This window comes from Argentina silus (genome assembly GCF_951799395.1).
Source record: "Argentina silus genome assembly, chromosome: 4".
NCBI lineage: Eukaryota > Metazoa > Chordata > Actinopteri > Argentiniformes > Argentinidae > Argentina > Argentina silus.
Window position 1 is genome coordinate 22,948,251 of NC_139658.1, and position 20,097 is coordinate 22,968,347.

General features: G+C 45.0%; 3 protein-coding genes across 4 annotated transcripts in view; 1 reads left to right on the forward strand and 2 right to left on the reverse strand.

Annotated features, from left to right (window-relative positions):
• foxj3 (forkhead box J3) overlaps window positions 1–10,105 on the reverse strand; it is a 75,668-nt gene extending 65,563 nt beyond the window's left edge. The window contains exon 1 of the mRNA XM_083669056.1: window positions 9,984–10,105. The gene's annotated coding sequence lies outside the window, so the exon portion shown is untranslated. The remainder of the gene's footprint in view (window positions 1–9,983) is intronic.
• A 1,672-nt stretch (window positions 10,106–11,777) lies between these two features.
• Window positions 11,778–14,638, forward strand: ppcs (phosphopantothenoylcysteine synthetase). Its single transcript, XM_083669139.1, has 4 exons — window positions 11,778–11,839; window positions 12,319–12,873; window positions 13,413–13,516; window positions 13,899–14,638. Exons 2-4 carry the CDS (start codon window positions 12,330–12,332, stop codon window positions 14,220–14,222), a joined length of 972 nt encoding a protein of 323 aa, XP_083525265.1. The 5' UTR covers window positions 11,778–11,839; window positions 12,319–12,329; the 3' UTR covers window positions 14,223–14,638.
• utp3 (UTP3 small subunit processome component) lies at window positions 14,430–20,078 on the reverse strand. 2 transcript variants are annotated; one of them, XM_083669138.1, is made up of 16 exons: window positions 19,858–20,078; window positions 19,454–19,541; window positions 19,138–19,194; window positions 18,990–19,046; window positions 18,789–18,894; window positions 18,552–18,620; window positions 18,190–18,311; window positions 17,858–18,004; window positions 17,618–17,689; window positions 17,384–17,424; window positions 17,194–17,290; window positions 16,401–16,535; window positions 15,872–16,011; window positions 15,559–15,631; window positions 14,980–15,087; window positions 14,430–14,779 (listed from the first exon to the last, which is right to left on the reverse strand). In XM_083669138.1, the coding sequence occupies exons 1-16, from the start codon at window positions 19,872–19,874 to the stop codon at window positions 14,690–14,692; spliced, it is 1,419 nt and encodes a 472-aa protein (XP_083525264.1). In that variant the 5' UTR covers window positions 19,875–20,078; the 3' UTR covers window positions 14,430–14,689. The 2 variants fall into 2 exon arrangements, with proteins under 2 accessions (XP_083525264.1, XP_083525263.1); XM_083669137.1 differs by lacking the exon at window positions 14,430–14,779 and having other exon boundaries at window positions 14,786–15,087.
• Between the last annotated feature and the right edge of the window lie 19 nt (window positions 20,079–20,097).

A 20,097-nucleotide genomic window follows, 5' to 3' on the forward strand; every position in this document is an offset into this window, starting at 1 on the left:
AGGCTAATATGATGAGATCACTATGGGGATTATCAGACTTGAACCGCTTCTCTACCCAGTAGTAGGCTAATCAGTATTAGCCATAGAGGAGCTAATTTGTTCATCTTCAATCATGATCACTTTTGAAGAACATCATTTCTGACTTTCCGCATTCTAGACAAGCACAAAAGGCAGCAATCAGGCTAGCCAGTAAGCTACAGAACTCAGGCCTAGCGGGAGGGCGCTCTGTCTGTACAGAGCGCATTAAGTCATTAAAGTCCCCATGCACAGTGTCCCTCCCTAACCCCCTACTGTAGGAGACCATCACCCCCCACGGCACGCATGCTTTCAGACCCAACTGCCTCTGCATCCTAATAGGGGGAGGGAAACAAGAAAGGAAGTGAAGGCATCGCAGTATTTAAGAGGAAGCCGAACAAATGACTGAACATACCCTGGGGCGGGCATGCCAGGGGGGGTTCCAGGGGGTCGGCCTGAGAGGGACAGATCGTGTCAAAACGAAGGCGGCAGACTGAAACAGAACTGACATTTCAAAGCAGCGAAGCCTTGTAGAGGGGAAAAGAGCAGCCAAGGCATCGCATTCAACCGCACAGCTTGTTTCTGCTTCAATGATACACAACACGCCGAAAAACGGCAATTAGTGATTAAAGTTGAGATGCTGTCCGCGTAGGAACAGCAGCACAGATTTCCAATCAAAACCAGCTCATCTGACTGCCGACATCTGCCTTTGATGTTGCCCCTGCTTTCTAGTCAGTGGGTAACGACTAACCAGGCTTGTGACACGACGGTTCAAAACACCCAAATCTGCTCTTTCCTCGTTCTTCTATATGACACACAGGCTATCCGTTTCATCAGGCTCATCATACAGACGAGTGAAAGTCCTGTATGTGAAACTTATCTTTGGTGGACTCGACGTGCAACGACGTGGAATCACAGCCAAAAAGAAACAACAAAAAAAGGGTGACCCATGAGTCTCATGAGTCTTTCGGAGTGACAACATCAAAATATTGGATACAACCGGGGAAAAAAAAGCATACAACTACATACTGTGACAAGGTTAAAACAAGTCTGATGCTGACATTTCCAGAATTTGGCTTGAGGAGCTGGCCAATATAAAAATTCAATCGTTTGTTGCTAATGAGATAGTATAGCTGGAATGTTCTTGCGGTTTGCCTCCCGTTCCTGGTGATAATGAAGGGAATCCTCTGAGGTGACCGGCGTGCTGACACAGCCGTTGGCTTTAATCCAAAAAATGGGTTTAACTACATTTTAATTGACTTATATTTACCCACTGTATTCTCCTGCAAATAGAAGAAAGTCTCTCTGGCACTCCTAGAAGACTCAGAAAGTAGGTCACCCTGTCTCCTGTGAGTCAGAGATCCTGGCAGGGGACCAAACAGCGCAGGTATAAGGAAGTGGGGGACCGGGCTGAACGTAGGCCTAATGGTAGACACTAACCATTACCACTACCACTACAACAAATGTGAATGCCGTAATGATTCAAATTACGAGGATTACATGGTGCTCAATGCATTCCATGTATACCTAGTTTACAAAGCATAAGTATATGTTATCATGACTTAACATGAGAATTCAGAAGTGTTGAGCAATGTCGACCTTTATACAGAATTGGTTCGTGCTAGACTTTCCGGCTGTGGTCTGTGTGCTGTACGTGTACACACACATCTTCACACAGTAGCTATGTGCTACGCTTCGATGTAGTTCCTTCGTGCTTCTGTACACCGTTGACTCGGTCCACCCCAGATTCTTCGAGAAAGGCAGTAATTCCTTCAGACACACCAGGTGCAGCCTGCACCCTCTCCAGACCCGCAGCCTGCCCCCCCAGGCCTCACGCAGCTCTGTGGCCCTGCCTGGGTCACTTGACTGACTGGGGTCAGTTCGGGGCTGGGATTCCGGGCACCAAGTTTACGAGGGTGGGGGGGGAGGGGTGGGGGTGACTCAGCCTGACGTCAGCCACCTGGGGACAGCCATTCTAAAACAGCATTGATCCGTGTGCCTCCCGCCCCATCGCCAACACTTCCTTAATTACATTATGGGCCACTGGCATGGACCCGTCACCACAGCCATCCTGCCCCTCCCCTACCCTCCCTCCCTCCCTTCCCTCCCCTCCCCTCCCCCACCTCCCCTCTCATTCATCCACCCTGAGGGAGAAGCACACAGGCCAGAGGAAGTATGACTCATCTGAGTAACAAGACGCATTCTTCAAAAATCTCCACAGACGTGTTGTTTGCTAAGTGAAGAGCAGCTAGTGGATGTAGTGGTGTGGGGTTGGGTAGAGGGAGGGAGGGGCGGGGGGAGAGAAAAAAAGGGTATATATGAGAGAGAGAGAGAGAGAGAGAGAGAGAGAGAGAGAAGGGGGCGGGACTGGCGGAGGAAGAGAGTGATCACTCATTGTGTCGGTTACCGCTCCACAGAGCGATGTTTCCTCCAACTCCGCAGAGAGGCTCCTTGGCTTCAATCTGGGGTTTTCTGAATCACAGATGAAACCTTCATGCACAAGAACTACATGAAGAGTAATCTATCGAGTTTCACAGACACAATATAGCAGAGAGAGAGAGAGAGAGAGAGAGAGAGGGAGACTGAGCCATACATTTCTGCTGAGCCTGCAGACAGTGACGAGGCACAGGCCAGGGTAGAGAGTCTAATGTAAATCATAGGGTTGAGACATATATATCTCACTAACGCAGCTATGCCCTCTAAATAATCCATCAGCAAAAAAAATAAAACTTGGCCATCACTTAAGAGATCATGAGCCACACTCTCAACACCACATGCAGTCTACAACTTCTACATGGAAGCTCCAAAATTAAAATAAATAAATAAATATATATATATATATATTTCTGGAGGCTGGTCTGCATTAGCATTCTCAGAGATGAAGATGACAGAGACGAAAAACAGACAGACAGAGCGGGCCGTGTGACTCTGATCCTGGCAACCAAGAGAGGCGATGGAGGACCAGCTCGTTTTCAAAGCGCCCTTCTGACCAGTGCAACCGCAGGCGGACGGAGAGCTCAGCAGACATTGACCCAGTGTGACTGAGTTGACACTAAGCAGTGTCCTCACACACTGCTAACCCAATAAGCTTTACTAATCAGACTTAAGGGTACAGACTTCATTAAGCCGATCTACCCTGCTTACCCTCACAGAGCACATGGGAAAACCTGGCACTGGAAGTTCAGAGTATAGTCTAGGCCCGGGCTTTCTACCTGTAAACAAACACATGGGCTGGGTTTGCACCTTGTGCAGGAAGGACATGCACACTAAAAAACGTCAATACGCTGTTATTACCATGCTAGTACTACATAGCAACAGACTTGCACAATAGGTTTTCAGGCGGGGTAAACATTTCCCTCCCACAAGTCATTGACCATCATCAGGTTATTACAACCAAGGCCCTTTTCCTTGGTGGTGAAACGTGCTTTTGCTGAGGGTGCATATAAGCTAGCCGCTGTAATTACAATGGATACTAAATAGGCTCGTACGATGTGAGCTCAATTATCATTACTTAAGCAGTGTAAGCTTAGCAAAATCCTTTCCCTGCACAGAGCTCACCATTCTCTGAAGAGTCTGAATCATACAGCCATATCAATTGCTAATTTCTACTGAGCATCGGAAACGAAAGGCAAATAGGACCGCACCGACTCTGGAGAGGGCTATCGAAAAATTCAAGGACACATGGTACAATAAGATGAACTAATTAAATCCTTTCAAGGAAAGAAAACCCAGTCATATCCACGGAGCACACAGTTCAGGATTAATCACACTGCAGGCTGCAAGGCCATAGTTCTCCATGTGCAATTCAGGTCAAAGGTGTACACGGACCATATTCCAATCAACCTGTGATTCCTTTGAACGTGTTCATTCAAATCGTGTGGTGGTGTGGTCGTATTCATACACAGCTACTGTGCGTGCTCCGAGACTAGCACAGAAGTCGCCACGTGTGCGTTCCAGGGCTGAAATGAAACTGCAATCTCTCTCCTCAGCCACACTTTCTCTAGCCTACTCCTAGCCACGAGGCCGCAGTGTGGGTAGCTGGTTCCTCTCTGGGGCTTGGATGAGTCAGTATGGGGAAATTAGGTCCATTGACACGGCTCCCCTGCGCAAGACAACCTCCACCATCTGACGAGCGGATTGCGTGGGTAAAAACACGGGTAGATTAAACACTTTTGGTTAAAAATGTGTATCTGTGCAAATGTGCCGGCAATACTGCTGGGCAAGCAGATGAATTAAACATCACACACTTCCCACTGATCCATGTCCACAACTAATTTCAGCACAGATTTTCCTCCGTACGTACAGGCCGAGTCCACAGACACACATTCAGCACCGGCGTGGATGGGAGGGAGAGACCCGGAGAGTCAGGCTGCCAGTGTATCGCCAGATGAATAAAAAATGAAAGAGTAGTGCTTCAGTAAACTCGTTCTCTCCATCCCACGAGGAGTGTGGGGAGGTTCGTTTGAAAAACTCTGTTTCAGAACCAGCACTGCATTCCCACATCCAACCCCGTATCCAGCGAGGGGCTCTTTAAAAATTCATTAATTTACAGCAAAAATAGATTAAAGCGCCCAGCTGAGCAAAACTCAAAATTTGGCTCCTGAATAACATTAATGATAAAACATCTCCCACAGGCCCCAGGGGCTTCGCCTAAAGAAAAAGTGCTGGCTTTATTTCACCTTAATGCACCTTAGGAATAATTTATTTTTAATAATTACTAAAAATAATGTGTTTCTAATTGTCATTTTTAATTATGGCTTTCTTCAGATGGAAAATAGCTGAGTAAAACCTGCAAAAACTCATTAAAATCCATCCTAGGAAACGCCACTTCACATAATGCTCTCCCAATGTCAATCTATTCACCATTTGATATCACGAGTTTCACAGCCTCAATGACAGCTGCTGCAGGCCCCAAAAAACGCCTGGAACTGCAGTTACTGTAATTGCTCTGGCCAGCACTAAATGAGGTTCACTTAAGTGCAATTATCCCCCTTGGATCTCTCACATAAAGAGACTTCTTTAACATAGAGAAGTGGGCTCACACAATATGACTGCAAACAAGATTCAAATTGGAATCAGGGAGGCATTTCCAGGAGATGAATGGCTTCATAGCTCATCTGCATTCTAGTGATGCACGACACCGTTAATGAAGACGGAGCTGGTCCCAGCTCGCCAACACCGCTACCAAGAGCAGGAACCTCAGACTAGATTAAAGCAGAACATAGGAGGGCTTTCTAACACAAACCTGTCCATAGTCATAGGAGGGCTTTCTAACACAAACCTGTCCATAGTCATAGGAGGGCTTTCTAACACAAACCTGTCCATAGTCATAATAGAGGTTTCTAACACAAACCTGTCCATAGTCATTTCACCTGAGCTGCTTCAGAAAGTCCACTGCCTGCCTTCCTTCCACCCCACTGCCGTCACACGCTGGACAGAGGAGGGCATGTTCACAAACACCTCGCGAGGACCATGTGTCGTATTGTGTCGTATGGAACAAGGAACAACGGGATTCATGGTTTTAAAAAAAAAAACCTTGCCTGAATTGACCTCGCGTCACAACAGACAGTACATGACCTGCACTCAATCTTCTCAAGAGATATCAGCCGTGCTTAAAACAAGATAACAAAAACAAGATAACTAAAACAAGATAACAAAAGTTAATTCAATCAAAAAGATCAAAATAGGAAACATGGGCCTCGCAACCACACAATCAATAAAGTCACAACCACAATGCTGCTGGCCCCCCCCTGGCATTCAGCTTTTTCTCTGTCACCCGTCACTCATGACATTCAAGACATGGCTCATTGTGTCTGTCTTCTAGGGGTCACCAGAGTGGGTACCTGTTGAGGGGGGGGGGGGGGGGGGGGGGCTGTCCACCCCCAGCACAAGGAGGCAGGGCAGGGGACTGGTGCCCGGGGCTCAGCTACCATCAGGAGTCTTATAACTGCATCTCACGGACAGCCATTTGAATAATCACTTCCAACAAGGGGAGAAATTAACAGACGTGGCTGGGTACAGGGGCACAACTGAATTCCAAATGAGCTGCTGGCTGTCTGGGAAAGGTGAGAGACCAGCTCTCAGCTTGGCTTTGTCAGTCTGTAGGAGACACTACTGCCCACCACTCCATTTTGACAGTTGCAATTATTCCAGTCGCGCAATTAAATACCAAACAAAAAAATCTAATCACACAAAAATAACAAGAATCACCATTTCATGAAATATGAAGTCTGGGGGAATAGCCGGCTGGCTAGTGGGTAAGGTGCATTCCTTTTTTCGCTGCTTAGCAGCTCGACAAAAACGCCAAAGAAAGTAATTTAGTTTCATTCAACAGAAATGTCAGGACAGATGTTTGTGCCACCACTGTTCGACACAGCTGGATAATGGCTTAACTTTTCCAAATGCAGGCTGAAACCTCATCAATCAAAAAGCGCACAAAGAAAATCTAAAAAGCAATGGAAACGCAGGTCCTTACACACACACACACACACACACACACACACACACACACACACACACACACACACACACACACACACACACACACACACACACACACACACACACACACACACACACACACACGGCTCTGAAAAGACAGCAGACTCAATGGAGGTCCTTGAGGGGGTAGAAGCAGCATCAGCTAAGCCATCAGCAGTGTGCTGTATATATATATTGATATAGCCTACATCATAAGAAAGCCTGACTATCTGGCTTTTTCCATTCATCGGCAACCACTAAATGAAAGGTGGATAACACTTCACATAGGCTAACAGTTGTCCCTATTATACCTGTGCTGTAAGCAGGGGAGGCCGGTGGAGGTAGAAATCGGAGGGGAGGCTCATTGTAATGCATGGAATGGAATGAGGAACCGTATCAAGCATGTGTTCGATACCAAATCCCTCATTCCGTTCCATGCATTACAATGAGCCCGTCCTCCGATTTCTACCTCCACCGGCCTCCACCGGTAGCAACGCTGTAATTAGTACACTCCAGTGGAAACACTGTATCTGGCCAAATTATTACATTGTATTTCTGAGAAGTACTTAGGCTAGTGATTTGTGTTATTACACAAATGAATAAACTCCATTATCATGCAAAATGCAATTATACAAAGCAATTTGTAAAGTGTGACAGGCTACAGTGCCGATTTCATTTGTGAAAGGCAGAGGCTATATTTATCATGCATGCCCGTGGTTTGCAGGTGAGTTTTGTTTGGTTAAACCAGACCATTGACATGTTTCAGCAGTGAGTCGTACATCCTCTGCCTTCAGAAGCAGGAGGATCGCCTGTGTTTACTTGCTTACGTCTTTTCACAGAAACAGTAAAACCATCTGAGGACAAACAGATGTAGGTTCTACCTTTACCCTGACATTTCCTCAAGTCCCATTATGTGGATTTATCAGGGAATGAGGTTGTTTCAATGAACAATTGCATTTAAGTGTAGCCGAGGCATAACAAGATGAAAAGTAGGCTAGGTGGAGAGCTTTCATGCTATTCGACAAAAGAAAATACCAAAAACCAACGTGCCACTGAATGGACTACAGAGCATCTTAGCAGCTACAGTACAGTACAGTCTGGAAAATTGGGCCGATATATAAAACCAGGAAGATAATCATGTAAATGCAAACAAACAGTTAGGCTACGGCCTGGCTATTCGGTACCCAGTCTAGTTTACATGATCCGCAGATTTGCATAGATAACAGATTTGGAAACGCATTAATCAATAGTGATTACGGTGGAGGAGCCGGCTGCACTGGAGGACCGTTGCTGGAATGCTCCCAGCGTGGTCTGCATGCGGCGCCGACAGACAGCAGCAGTGCTGCGTCGCCCTGCACAAATTCTTCCCTCTCGCCAGCCATCCAGAAAAACTCAATCACAGTTCTTCCCATTCCTTTAAAACAAATCAAGAGGGAGAGAGAAAAGCACAGTCTAAAACGCAATCATTGTCTTTTGTTTCCAAACAAACTCGTGGGAAATGGGGGATGCCTGTTATTGTTATACCATAGAGGCTAGGTAATAATGAATCTCATAAAAGAGGATTAGCTTCCCACTTAGCACTATTGACTCCATAACACACAAAGAGCATTTCTGTCGTCAAAACTTTGCACCGTGGAAGAATTATTCAAACAAACATATTTTTCATACTAGCCTGGGTCTGATTAACCTAAGAGACTCCAAGGATCAGGGGATTTCATGGGGGCAGTGACCAGCAAACCAGGCAGAGGAGGGAAAGACCTCAGACAGCATACTGTAAATGTCAGCCAGTGTCTCATCGCACACATTTGCAACAATCATCCGCATTACTGCACAGAAACAGTCTGTATTTCAGGGAATCAGACGCTATGACGAATGCATCTCATCATTTCTGAGCAATAAGTCAAACAAAACCAAATTAGATTACTCAATTCACGATTGAACTAATAAAACCCATCTACTGGTGCAGTAATATCCAACTTTCACATCAGCTTCAGGGCTGCACTTCCAGACAGCACACTGGAGGAATGCTATTTAAAGAATGGGTGATTAACACCCAAAACTGGTCCGAACTTTCTTTGTGGGTGCTGACTAAGACTACGAAAATTTACACTCATAAGAAGAATATGTTAATCACTGACAGCTACTGTACAAGAGGAGATATTAAAATATAAGGAAAAAATAAGATAAATATGGGCTGAGTAAGTCGCAATGTGTGATTATTGAGCTCATTCAAGACAATGAAATGACTTAAATGTCTTACTTTAAGGACAAGTGGCCATGACATGACCATTTTCATAACAGCAGAGCTCGGTCTAAACAGGAGAAGTGACATGCGTGCCGTTGGGAGACATGTGCGTTGCTGTTTAACCATTTCCTGGATTGACGACGGGGCATGTCCCTGGGGTTAACACGCATTTCCACACCAAAGAACGTGTGATTTAACCTTACAGCCACAACAACTGATTTCTGTACTTCAAACAAGATCGAAGTAACTAAGACCATAATGGCCGTCTTCCCAACAAACAAGACCCCACTGATCATCCATTGCCAACTACTCTCACAGTATAGGATCAAGACAGCAAACTTAGATGATAAGTATCAATCATCGATCTTAACAGTTGGGATCATCTCAATCTATTTCAGTGATCATTATTGCCATCAAACAACAGCTACCTTTTTTTGCAATATCAAGTTAACAGTGAGGTCGGCCATAACAGGGATAGGTGGGTATCTGGGCAGCAGTGGTCCTGCAAAGACATGGGGGGTACTTGTGCCAGCTAGCCAAATATTGTTAAATCACACCTGAATCAACTAATCATGGTTTTGGTTGAACCGAGCTTGCACATTAGGTTGGTCACAGAGCAAAACAAGCATGCACCAAGTGCACATTCTGACAAATTAAGACTGCCGTCCATATCTGGGGAAATCCCGCAATGTCTGGCAACATTATTATTGACAGACCACGAAACGCATTCCAACAGCTGATGAGACGAGTCGGGACCAAATTAACCGCTCACTGACACTGGTTCATCACGCCGAATGTAACCTGGCATTCCTAAGTTAGCTTGCTACGGGCTAGCTCGTAGTTGACATGCAAGCAACACACCTCGGCACCGTGGCCCATGGCCGGCCAGGTTCTCAGGTCTGTAGGACAGGCTACCGTGGCGTACGCTAGCTAGCTAGCTGTCAAAGTTGCTCAGCTGTCAATGGTGCTAGCAAGCTAGCTGGCTAGCTGTCAAGTTCGAGAGTTATCGCTAGCTAACGTTCTACGGTGAACCGAGCTACCGTGTTAGCTAACCGGCAACAAGCTGCCTCGCCTGCTTCGAATGATGTCCCCATATGCCTCGTCCAAGCAAAAAGAAAACTGCCAAGGCCCGACTGCTGAACTCAATCCCCAGAACTTCAGTTCAGCTCACTTCCCCATGAAAGTCGTCCATTTCATGGGCCTCGGTTCAAGTTCCATTCCCATGTACAGCCGACAGACTTACTCTGGATGTGTCAGGTCGTTGCCTTGGTCCAGGGCAGTGTTGAAATAACTGCCCCCTCCCCTTCCACCGCTTCTTCAACCAGAAAGTCCCTCAGGTGCCTGTGCTCTTGGCGTTCGTCCTCGGTAAGACCCGTCGTCCCCTCACCGGTGTGCCCGTGGCGTCCCTCCTCGGCTTCTTCGCCTTTTCCCGTTCGCCTTTCTCTCGACAGCCAACATCCGGGACTCTGTCGTCCGCTACACACCAGCTACACGGGCTACACTCAGCATGCCCGGGACTACTTTCAATAGAGAACGACGCAGATCGCAAAACTACACTGGCAACATTACTGCGCTCTGCGATGTACACAGCCACAGGAACTAGTCCCCTCCTCTCGTGATCTTTTCTGGTTCTGCAGTTGTTGAACACTTACAGATCAATTAGCAAACCAAAACAGAAGCTTTTCTTTTTTTTGCTCTCTTGCTCCTTCCTCCTGGCAGCCGCACCCAGGTCCTGTCACACCTCCAGCCCAATCATCCAATGAGAAGAGCACGGTGATTAGACAGCCTTCCACAGGTTACAGAAGAACGAAAGGTAAAGTAGTGCACATAGGCTTTTTACACACTTGATAAAATAACAATGATGAGAACAACAATAACGACGACAGTCACTAACAGTAGCATACAATTATGGCTACTGTTGTTACTATTATTTTTATTATTTTCATTATTATTATTATTATTATTATTATTATTATTGGTATAATATTTGTATTATTGATATCAGTATCACAATTTGATCATGATAATTAATGATGATGAATATATGATGATCATTAATTATATTTAATTAGTGATGATGCTGATAGTTACTAGAAACGATACTTGCTTCGGCTGTCCAACTCTGCACTCAATTCTCCACACTTTTCCTGAATTATGCATTTCTGTGCTTGCCCACATGGTTTTGGAAGGAATGGGCTGGTGTACAGCTATATGGTGAACATTATGCCCGTACTTGCATCAATCCTATGCTTTTGAAGCCATGTCGGGGACTGCACAAGTGCCCACAACCTTACTGAACCATCCAGCGATTTCAAATAATGAAATATACCCCTTGATTATGATGAATATGATGTCTAGGTACTTTAACGAGTGTAGAACAGCTGTCTTAACATGTCATAACCAGCAATAACCAAACCAAAAATGACATGTACATTGTTTATATGTGTGTTGCCATAGAATACTTTGTAAACAAATGATATATCTGCAAAACATGTTTCAAAAAAGTAATGCTACCCTTATTGAATGTCATTCCTAGAGCATTACAGAAAGCGTCACAGAAATAAAACGTGCTGTATGACATTTTACAATACATTTACTCCATGGTTTGAGTTGGTGGTCCAACCTTTGAAGGTACTGTACACTATGCATTGCAGAAATGATAGAGTGACACAGTCCAACTGACTGAGCTCAGCCTCTTCATGTGGGATCAGTTCGGTGGGGTAACAGAGCCTCCAGTGGAGACACGCTGAACGTGCCTCACAAGGTGATGGCTTCTAGCCGCCAGCTCAAACATGTGATGATGCAGGTAATGGACACTTTAAATGACTAAAACGTGTCACAGCTATCTTGGTGACTATTTTCTAAAGTACTGGTACAGTAGGTGTAATGAACATAATTGACATTTCTCCCCCCATTCTCATTGTTCTCTTCATAGTTGAACCTCCGCAGCAGTAGACGGCGATAGAGAGTTGGGTACCACTCCGAGCTGTTTGCCTGTCACTGAAGCAATCGAAGAAAACGTCAAACAGTAGTGTCAGGAAGAGTCAGCCAAGGAGTCCAGTTGCCACACAGAAGTTGACCATCTACACACTCTCAGAGGTAAGGAATGGTGCTATTAATGACTTTTTTAAAAGTCTGGTGGAAATGTAAGCCTGCTAATTCTAACACTTTGCTAACGATCTCTGAACATTCCAGCAAGTAAATGATTCAGGTGTCGCCTTCACCTGGTTTTTGAAAGCCCACCGTTTAGAACAAGAATGTAGCTAGTGTACTTAGCACAGTAAAAGTACAGACTGACACGGTAATCGTACTTATCCTATGCTGACCAGTTACTCTGTCAATGAACCAATATGTATAACTTTCCTACTACGCTTTTGTCAAGGTCACTTTCACTAATAAACGATCAACCATATCACTATTTGTACAAACATATTGCCAAGTTTCTTGGTGAGAGTTAGATCAATCAAAATGTAATTATTGAACCATGGGTCCTTCTGAATTAAGTTATTTTATGTTGTGCTTTTATTATTTTTTCAATGTTGTCTGTCTGCTGATATCCCCCCCCCCCCTCTTTCCAGCTTGAACAGGTATGGCAGAACCCAGGACCACTACCGCAGAGGGAAAGCTAGCGGAAGAGTTTGCTGTTCCCTCCCATGTTGAGGAGGTCAAGGAGCAGATGACAGCTTTCGCTGGACAACATGGGTCTGAAGGTCGCAGGGTGGTATTGATCACCTCGGGAGGCACCAAAGTCCCCCTGGAGTCACGCACCGTTCGTTTCCTAGACAACTTCAGCAGCGGACGGCGAGGAGCCTCTTCGGCAGAGTACTTCTTAGACTCAGGCTACGCTGTGATCTTCCTGCACAGACATCGGTCCTTGTACCCTTACACGCGCCTGTACTCGGGGGTAAATCTGCTGGACAGCCTGCAGTTGGAGAGCGGACAGGGAGGTTCTGATTCTGGTTCTGGTTCTGGGGAAATCGTGGTCGACCAGCAGGCTCTGCCCAACATTGCCAAAGTCCTGAAGCGTTATCAGGCAGTGAAAGAGGCGGGACTTCTCCTGCCTGTGGAGTTCAACACTCTGTCAGAGTATCTGCACATCCTGAAAGCAGCAGCCCAGGCACTGAACACCACAGGTACTGAGACACACACACACACACAGTGTATGGAAAAGTATGGAATAAAATATTTACAATTTCCAGATCTGGAAAAGAAAAAAAAACATTTGGACATAGTCTGGTAATATATTTTTGATTTCAGACCAATACCATATTCATACCAGAAGAGTTCAGAATATAATTCAATATTTCTCCAGCCAGATAATTTACCCAGGTCTACAGGGCTGCTTTATGTAGCTGGAGCCTATTTGATGTTTGACAGAGGTCAGGATGTAGAGAACACCACACACACGTTTCTGACAGATGTGCCGAAACATAAACCCACAAATCAACTGAGCATCTCTGAAAATGTCGGTCTGGAAATTTGAAATGGAAAAAGCGTAGGAGCCTTGGGGAGTTTCTCCTCAGGTGTATCCTGACTCTGACAACGAAACTGCATTTCGTTGTCTCTGTACTTGTACTCTGCACAATGACAATAAAGTTGAATCTAATCTAATCTAAAAAAACTCCTGAGTGTGCTCTGAGACTTAACATTCTCTGTGCTCACTCCCCTTTAGGGTCCAAGGCCATGTTTTATTTGGCTGCAGCAGTGTCTGATTTCTACATCCCTGCCTCTGACATGCCTGAGCACAAAATCCAGTCTTCCAATGGACCACTTCAGGTGAGTAAGCACATCAAACCCTGAGGTACATACATTCGTAGAAATAGAATGAGTAGAATAGACATGGTTCCTCAGACCATGGTAATTTGGCTCGTACACCAAAAGATGGCTGACATGGAATTGTAATATGTATAGTTGCATTATTGTTATTGTATGTGTAGAACACAGAGAGAAGCTACAAAATCAGCCGCCCCAGAGCAATCAAGCATCATTTAACTGAACATTCCAATGTTAGTTGAGTTGGTTGGTTGTTAATAAAGCTGGAAGATAAAACTTCCAAATGGTACACCAGACATGGAATGTTGATTTCAATGGGCATATCCGTTCTACCCATACATCCCTCCTTAATTTGTCTAAACTATTTTTCTGTGGCCATTTATAGATCAGCATGAAGATGGTTCCCAAGATGCTGTCTCCGCTGGTGAAGGACTGGGCTCCACAGGCGTTTGTGATATCCTTCAAGCTGGAGACGGACCCGTCCATCCTGCTCGACAAAGCTCGGCAAGCCCTGGCCACCTACAGGCACCAGGCTGTGGTGGCCAACGTGCTGGACACCAGGCGCGGTTACGTGGTAGTGGTGACCCCCGAGACCCAGGCTGAGCTGGTACTCACAGACGAAGACGTGGGCAGAGACGTGGAGATAGAAGACATGATCGTCAGTAACCTGACTGCAGCGCACAGCCAGTTCATCACTCAACAAGGCTGAGGCTCCACAGCCCACACGGTTACTGGCTCGGTTACTGGACTGGAGATCTGGACTGGTTTGGCTTTACACAGCCTTATTAACTAAACTCAACATGATAAACTAGCTGCATGGTTAATCACTACAGGCTTTTCCAAATTGGACATTAAAAAAAAACAAAAAAAATCCTTAAATCCCATCAGTGACGAATTGACTTGATAAAGAACATAGTACGGCCAACATTGCAACTTTATTTGTTTAATTTAAAAAATCAGGGTAATGTAATCAGGGTAATGTATATCAGTCAAGTTCAACTAGATTGGACAGAAAACAAGAATAGTACACTGGTACAGTATTTAACGTTACGTTGTGGACCTATCATACAATAAAACCCTTGTCTCAAACAGTCCGTTGGGATTGTTGAGTCTCGCTCCAACGACCATCCATGGCAGTGTGTATTCCGTGCCGTCCTGTAGAAGTCTTTGCGTCGGTTACTTGAGTTTAACGCCCTTTTTAACTCCGGCTCGGATACCAGACAACTCTCCACTGTACCTCGTCTCCTCGCGGCGGACTTCGCGGACCTGTCAAACGAGAGAGAGTAAATAGCTTTGCGTCAGATTTTTTTTGTAATTCAAACGGTACTTTTCACTGTGTAAAGTTGCCTATTCCGCTGTGAAATGTAGCAGTGGTCCTTGAAGATGTGCCTGTTAGAGGTTTCAGGGTGGGGACCCCAGGAGTCAGAGAACAGAGTGATATTCATGTTTAGATGCCGTCTACACACCTGTCCCTTTCTGCGGATCTTGGCTCGTCTGAACTTCTCTCGGTGTTTGACTCTGGGATTGCGGTCAATCTTCTTCCTCTTTGGTGTGAGGCCTTTGTTTTTGGCCATCTGCAGAGACGAGAGAGCATATCGTCAGGGTAACGGTTTCCAAAATAGGGAAAGGATACCGTCGACGTGAAAACGAGTGAGATGAGGTAAATCTGATATGATGGTCATGTATTGACAGAATGTTCTTGTCTCATACTCTGTACACACCAATGGTCCTCATGATATGAATTAACAAGAGATGTAGGAATGATTCATACTGTAAATGAATGCTGTACAATAAACGATTGTAGTACACTTGGACTCGTATGTAACTTATTCTTTACGTATGTAATGGTATGTGTGTAATGGTAAGTGTGTAATGGTAAGTGTGTAACGGTATGTGTGTAAACGTATGAATGTAAAGGTAAGTATGTAAAGGTAAGTATGTAAACGTATGAATGTAAAGGTAAGTATGTAAAGGTATGCTGTAAAGGTAAGTGTGTAATGGTATGTGTGTAAAGGTTATTTTCAGGGAGGAGGGTTACACTGTACCTGGTAGGTAATGCGTCTCTTTGCATCTGGATCTTCCTCCGCGCCATCATCTCCTTCCCCTTCCTCCTTCACTCTGCAATGAGGAAATACATCTCCCATCAAGCACTGGTTACATTATCCCCACACTGTGGACCAGGGGAGGCTGGTGGAGGTAGAAATCGGAGGACGGGGCTCATTGTAATGCATGGAACAGAATATGGAATGTGTTTGATACCATTCCTCACTCCATTCATTACAATGAGGCCGTCCTCCCGATTTCTACCTCCACCAGCCTCCCCTGCTGTGGATTCAATTGTACCCAGGTTACACTCACTCCTCCACAGCCTCTGGATCCTCGCCCTTCCTCTTCAGTTTCAGCCTCTGCTCCACCCCTCTGTAGAAGCGCAGCGCAGCCTCCTCATCCAAGTCAGAGTCTGAGTCCTCAGCCGCCTCAGCCCCTGCCTCTGCAGACTCCTGCCACAGCACAGGGACATGTCCACTTAAGCCTGAGCAACCCAACCCAACCCAACCCAACCCACTCCACAACAGATCAACATCAGACAGCGGAGGATTACACCGGCCACCTCTCATCCATGAACTGCGTTTACGATGACTGATATATAATTGATTCACTTACTGAGACTGAGATGTACTTATTTTAAGTTGCTTTGTATAAAGGGCATCTAAATGACTAAAATCTAATGTAATGACATAAATACAAAATATTTAGATTGTGTATGCATTGTGAATTTTGTTGACATTTTACATTTTTTTGTTTTTGGAATTTTGTTGACCTTTCTCAGCAACTGTAAAATAATGGTTGATGAGAATAAGCGGAAACGATATCAAAGCCGTTTTCTCACCTTGTCCTTCTTGCCGGGGACGGCGTCCTGCCTGCTAGACCCTGGCTTCCTGACGGACGTCTCCTGCTCTCCAGAAAGCAGCTGGCGCAGCTGTGTGGCCAGCCTCTCATCCACGCCACTCATCTCATTGATCAGCTGCAACAAGTCAGACGACCCGGTGAAGTTTTCAGAACCAGCACCAGCACAACGACAACAAGAGTCTCTGCACCTCAGATGTAATCACCAGGGCCCAGTGTTTCAAAACGTTTTATCTGGATATCAATGATTCCATTTTGTTATCGAGGATCAGATTGATTTTGGCTGATTTCCCCGACATTACTCAAAATCAGCCTTGATGATCTGATCCTGGATAGCAAAATGGAATCAGGGTCAGAATTACAGTACCAGTCAAACGTTTGGACACAAACTTGCCAAGAGTGTGCAAAGCTGTCATCAAAGCAAAAGGTGGCTACTTTGAAGAATCTAAAATATAAAACATATTCTGGTTTGATTAACACTTTTTGGTTTACTACATAATTCCATATGTGATCCTTCATAGTTTTGATGTGTTCAATATTAATCTACAATGTAGAAAATAATTTTAAAAAAATAAAGAAAAACCATTGAATGAGAAGGTGTGTTCAAACTTTTGACTGGTACTGTACATGAGTTTAGAAATAGCCCCAAACTCACACTTGAATCGATCTATTCACACTGACAAACACCCCCACCCACACCAAAGAATGTATAGTATGCATCCTCCCCAACCTTTCCACCCACAGGCAGTGGAGACCACAATGAACCACAGACTCACATTTCTGTAAGCCAGAAGCCTTTCAATCACCGGGTGGTTGTGTGCAGGAATCCGCTTTGCTTTCAGGACCAGGTAGAAACTGATGTTCGTGCAGTAACTGAGAAGAAGTAAAATAAATATAATAATAATAAAGATAATTCATTTTTTTATTATCATCATTAAACGTGGCATTGTTTGTCGTTACACTTACTTGAGATAGAGCTGCTGCTTAGTCTTGAGGTAATTGGCACCCTGGAGAATAGGAGGCAGATGAGGACAGTGAAGACTTGTACAGTGCAGAAATGTCAAAGAAAGAGAGAGAGAGAGTGACAGACAGACAGACAGAGAGAGACAGAGAGAGACAGAGAGAGACAGAGAGACAGACAGAGAGACAGAGAGACAGAGAGAGAGACAGAGAGAGAGACAGAGAGAGAGAGAGCCTCACCTTCCCTGGTGGGATCCGTCCATCTTTCACCATGTCCAAGAGTGGCTGCAGCTCATTCTTCAGCTCTGCCAGCTGCACACAACATCACCATCATTTACTCCAGACAAGACATTCGCACTTCAAATACCACCTTATGAAAACCAACACTCAAGTCATTCCTTTCACAACAGGTTAAATATCTTATCGGATTGTTCTTTCTTTATCCAGCTGCAGAGCGTACAGGAGGCGTTGTGGTTTCACCTTGGTCTTGAAGTCCTGGATGAGCTCCAGTAGCTCGGGGGACTCCTGCTTCAGCAGCTTCATCTTCTCCTTCTGGGACATCGTCTGCAGGTCCTTCACAATCCTCTCGTCCTTTTCCACACTCTTCTCCTCCTCGACAGCAAACTCCTACAATTACACGCGCACGCACGCACACACACACACGCACACACACACACACACACACACACACACACACACACACAATACAGCAAAATTAGGACAACGTATGTATTGACTTTGGAAGAATGAGCTGCGAGGAGCAACGGTGAGGGATGTAGAAGCGCCTGCTTGGTGCTGACGGAGATGCAGACCTGGAGGAGGCTCAGGTCATAGTCCTCCTCGGTCAGATTCTCAGCCAGGCGTCTCTGGATGTTCTTGGCCTCTATCTCCTCCTCTTCATCCTCTGCCGCTGCATCCTCCTGACTTTTCCCCTCTGCAAAAAGAAAAGGTGAAAGGTCAGTGGTATCAACACCTGACACCTGCGCACGCATGCACAATAAAGGGGTGACATAAAACGTAACGCTTACACTGGTTTGTAATTTTGGCATCAAGGAAACTTCAAACTAACATTCTTGTAACCACTATGTTCAACATTCAATAGTAATCACAGACTCAATAATATGAATTTACAAACTAAATATAATACACATATAATATAATATACTATACTCACTGGCAGCCACGTAATCAGAGTCATAGAACGATTTCTTCCTATTTCCCCAGGCCATGTCACTAGGGAGACCTAGAAGAGAACACACACACACACACACACACACACACACACACACACACACACACACACACACACACACACACACACACACACACACACACACACACACACAGTCAATTCAGCTGGACAGACATGCACAACATCTGATGGAACAATTGTGAGCTACAAGGATTTTACCATCATCCTTCTTCCCCTCTAGATCACTCTCCATATCCGTCCCCTCTTCCTCTTCCTCCTCATCATCATCATCAGAGTCAGAGTCTTCCAGGGCCATCACTTCCTCCTGGAAAAAAAACTCAAATCAATATCTGCCACCCAGGCTAGGGAGAGTCACAGAGAATGTCAATCTTCATCAGCCGCTGACGCCCTCTGACTCACCTCGTCATCGATGTCTTCCTCGTCACTGGCTATCTGCACGCCACGGGCCAGGAGTTGCTATAGCAGATAGTTAACAAACAAGAATGTCAGAGTTGGGCTTTATCAAGGATTCTACCAAAGAGTGTGAAACTGCAGATGGGAGACTCACTGAGATTTTCTCATCGTGGTACTGGTCAACTTTATCCTTCATGTACTGTGCAGATTTCTGGTAAAAAAGAAAACAAAGGAGATCAAAATGATGATGCATGCTGAATACACGATGGTACTGTCCAGAGAGAGTAGGTTACACTGAAAGGACACACTCTGTAGGCACAGTTGGCCATCACTGATATGACAACAATATGTACTAGATGATTTGTTCAATGAAAGTAACAGGTCTTGTCAGTAAACTGACTTTCCAAGATGCAGTTTAGTCTAAGAGTAGGCGGTTTCAGGTGTCAGAGAAACAGGCACAGCAACTCTACCGTATCTGGGACAGGCATGTCCTTGTATGCTTCAGGGTCATCATCGTCAAACTTCTCCGTCTTCTTGGTCCTCGGAACGCGTTTTGTTCTGAGTGTCAGAAGAGGGAGACAACTGACTCAAAATCAAACGTCAACAACACCCAAATGTAAAAAGCTGTACGTCTGGTCACAAATTGGGGACAGCCAGGAGCAAGGACCACTGCCATCAGAGGCAGCTAACAACACAACGAACACGACATTAATCGTCATCTGTCTGAAGTAAAAATGCAACACTCTTTAAAATAATAATAATACATGTTATCAAATCCAATTAGTTACCATGACATTTGACTAATGTATACTAGTAACTATATGTATACTATATGTATACTAGTAACTACATTACTATACGGTTGGTAACATACCTTTGAGCTCGAACCATTCTGAGAAGTTCAGTGAAGTACCGCTGAACTTAACTGTTAGCTGGAGGACCTTAGCTGATATTTATGACTCTATACATAAATAAAACAACGATGTGTTCTAAAGCTACTGTATATATTTCAGCAAACCAAAGTTGGTTAATTAATTAAAATTTCGGACATACAAAGTCACACTACACATCAACACGTCTTTCCCCTGTCCCCACGTGCTTCCGGGGTTTCTTC

What these genes read in the sequence shown, in the direction of transcription:
- ppcs (XM_083669139.1), top strand. Translation starts at nt 12,330, where the DNA reads ATGGCAGAACCCAGGACCACTACCGCAGAGGGAAAGCTAGCGGAAGAG. An exon ending in CCAGGCACTGAACACCACAG is followed by an intron (nt 12,874 to 13,412) that starts GTACTGAGACAC and finishes ACTCCCCTTTAG; the next exon opens with GGTCCAAGGCCATGTTTTAT. An exon ending in CTTCCAATGGACCACTTCAG is followed by an intron (nt 13,517 to 13,898) that starts GTGAGTAAGCAC and finishes GGCCATTTATAG; the next exon opens with ATCAGCATGAAGATGGTTCC.
- utp3 (XM_083669137.1), bottom strand. An exon ending in AGAGGGGAAGAAGGATGATG is followed by an intron (nt 18,621 to 18,788) that starts GTAAAATCCTTG and finishes GTTCTCTTCTAG; the next exon opens with GTCTCCCTAGTGACATGGCC. An exon ending in GACGGATCCCACCAGGGAAG is followed by an intron (nt 17,425 to 17,617) that starts GTGAGGCTCTCT and finishes CCTATTCTCCAG; the next exon opens with GGTGCCAATTACCTCAAGAC.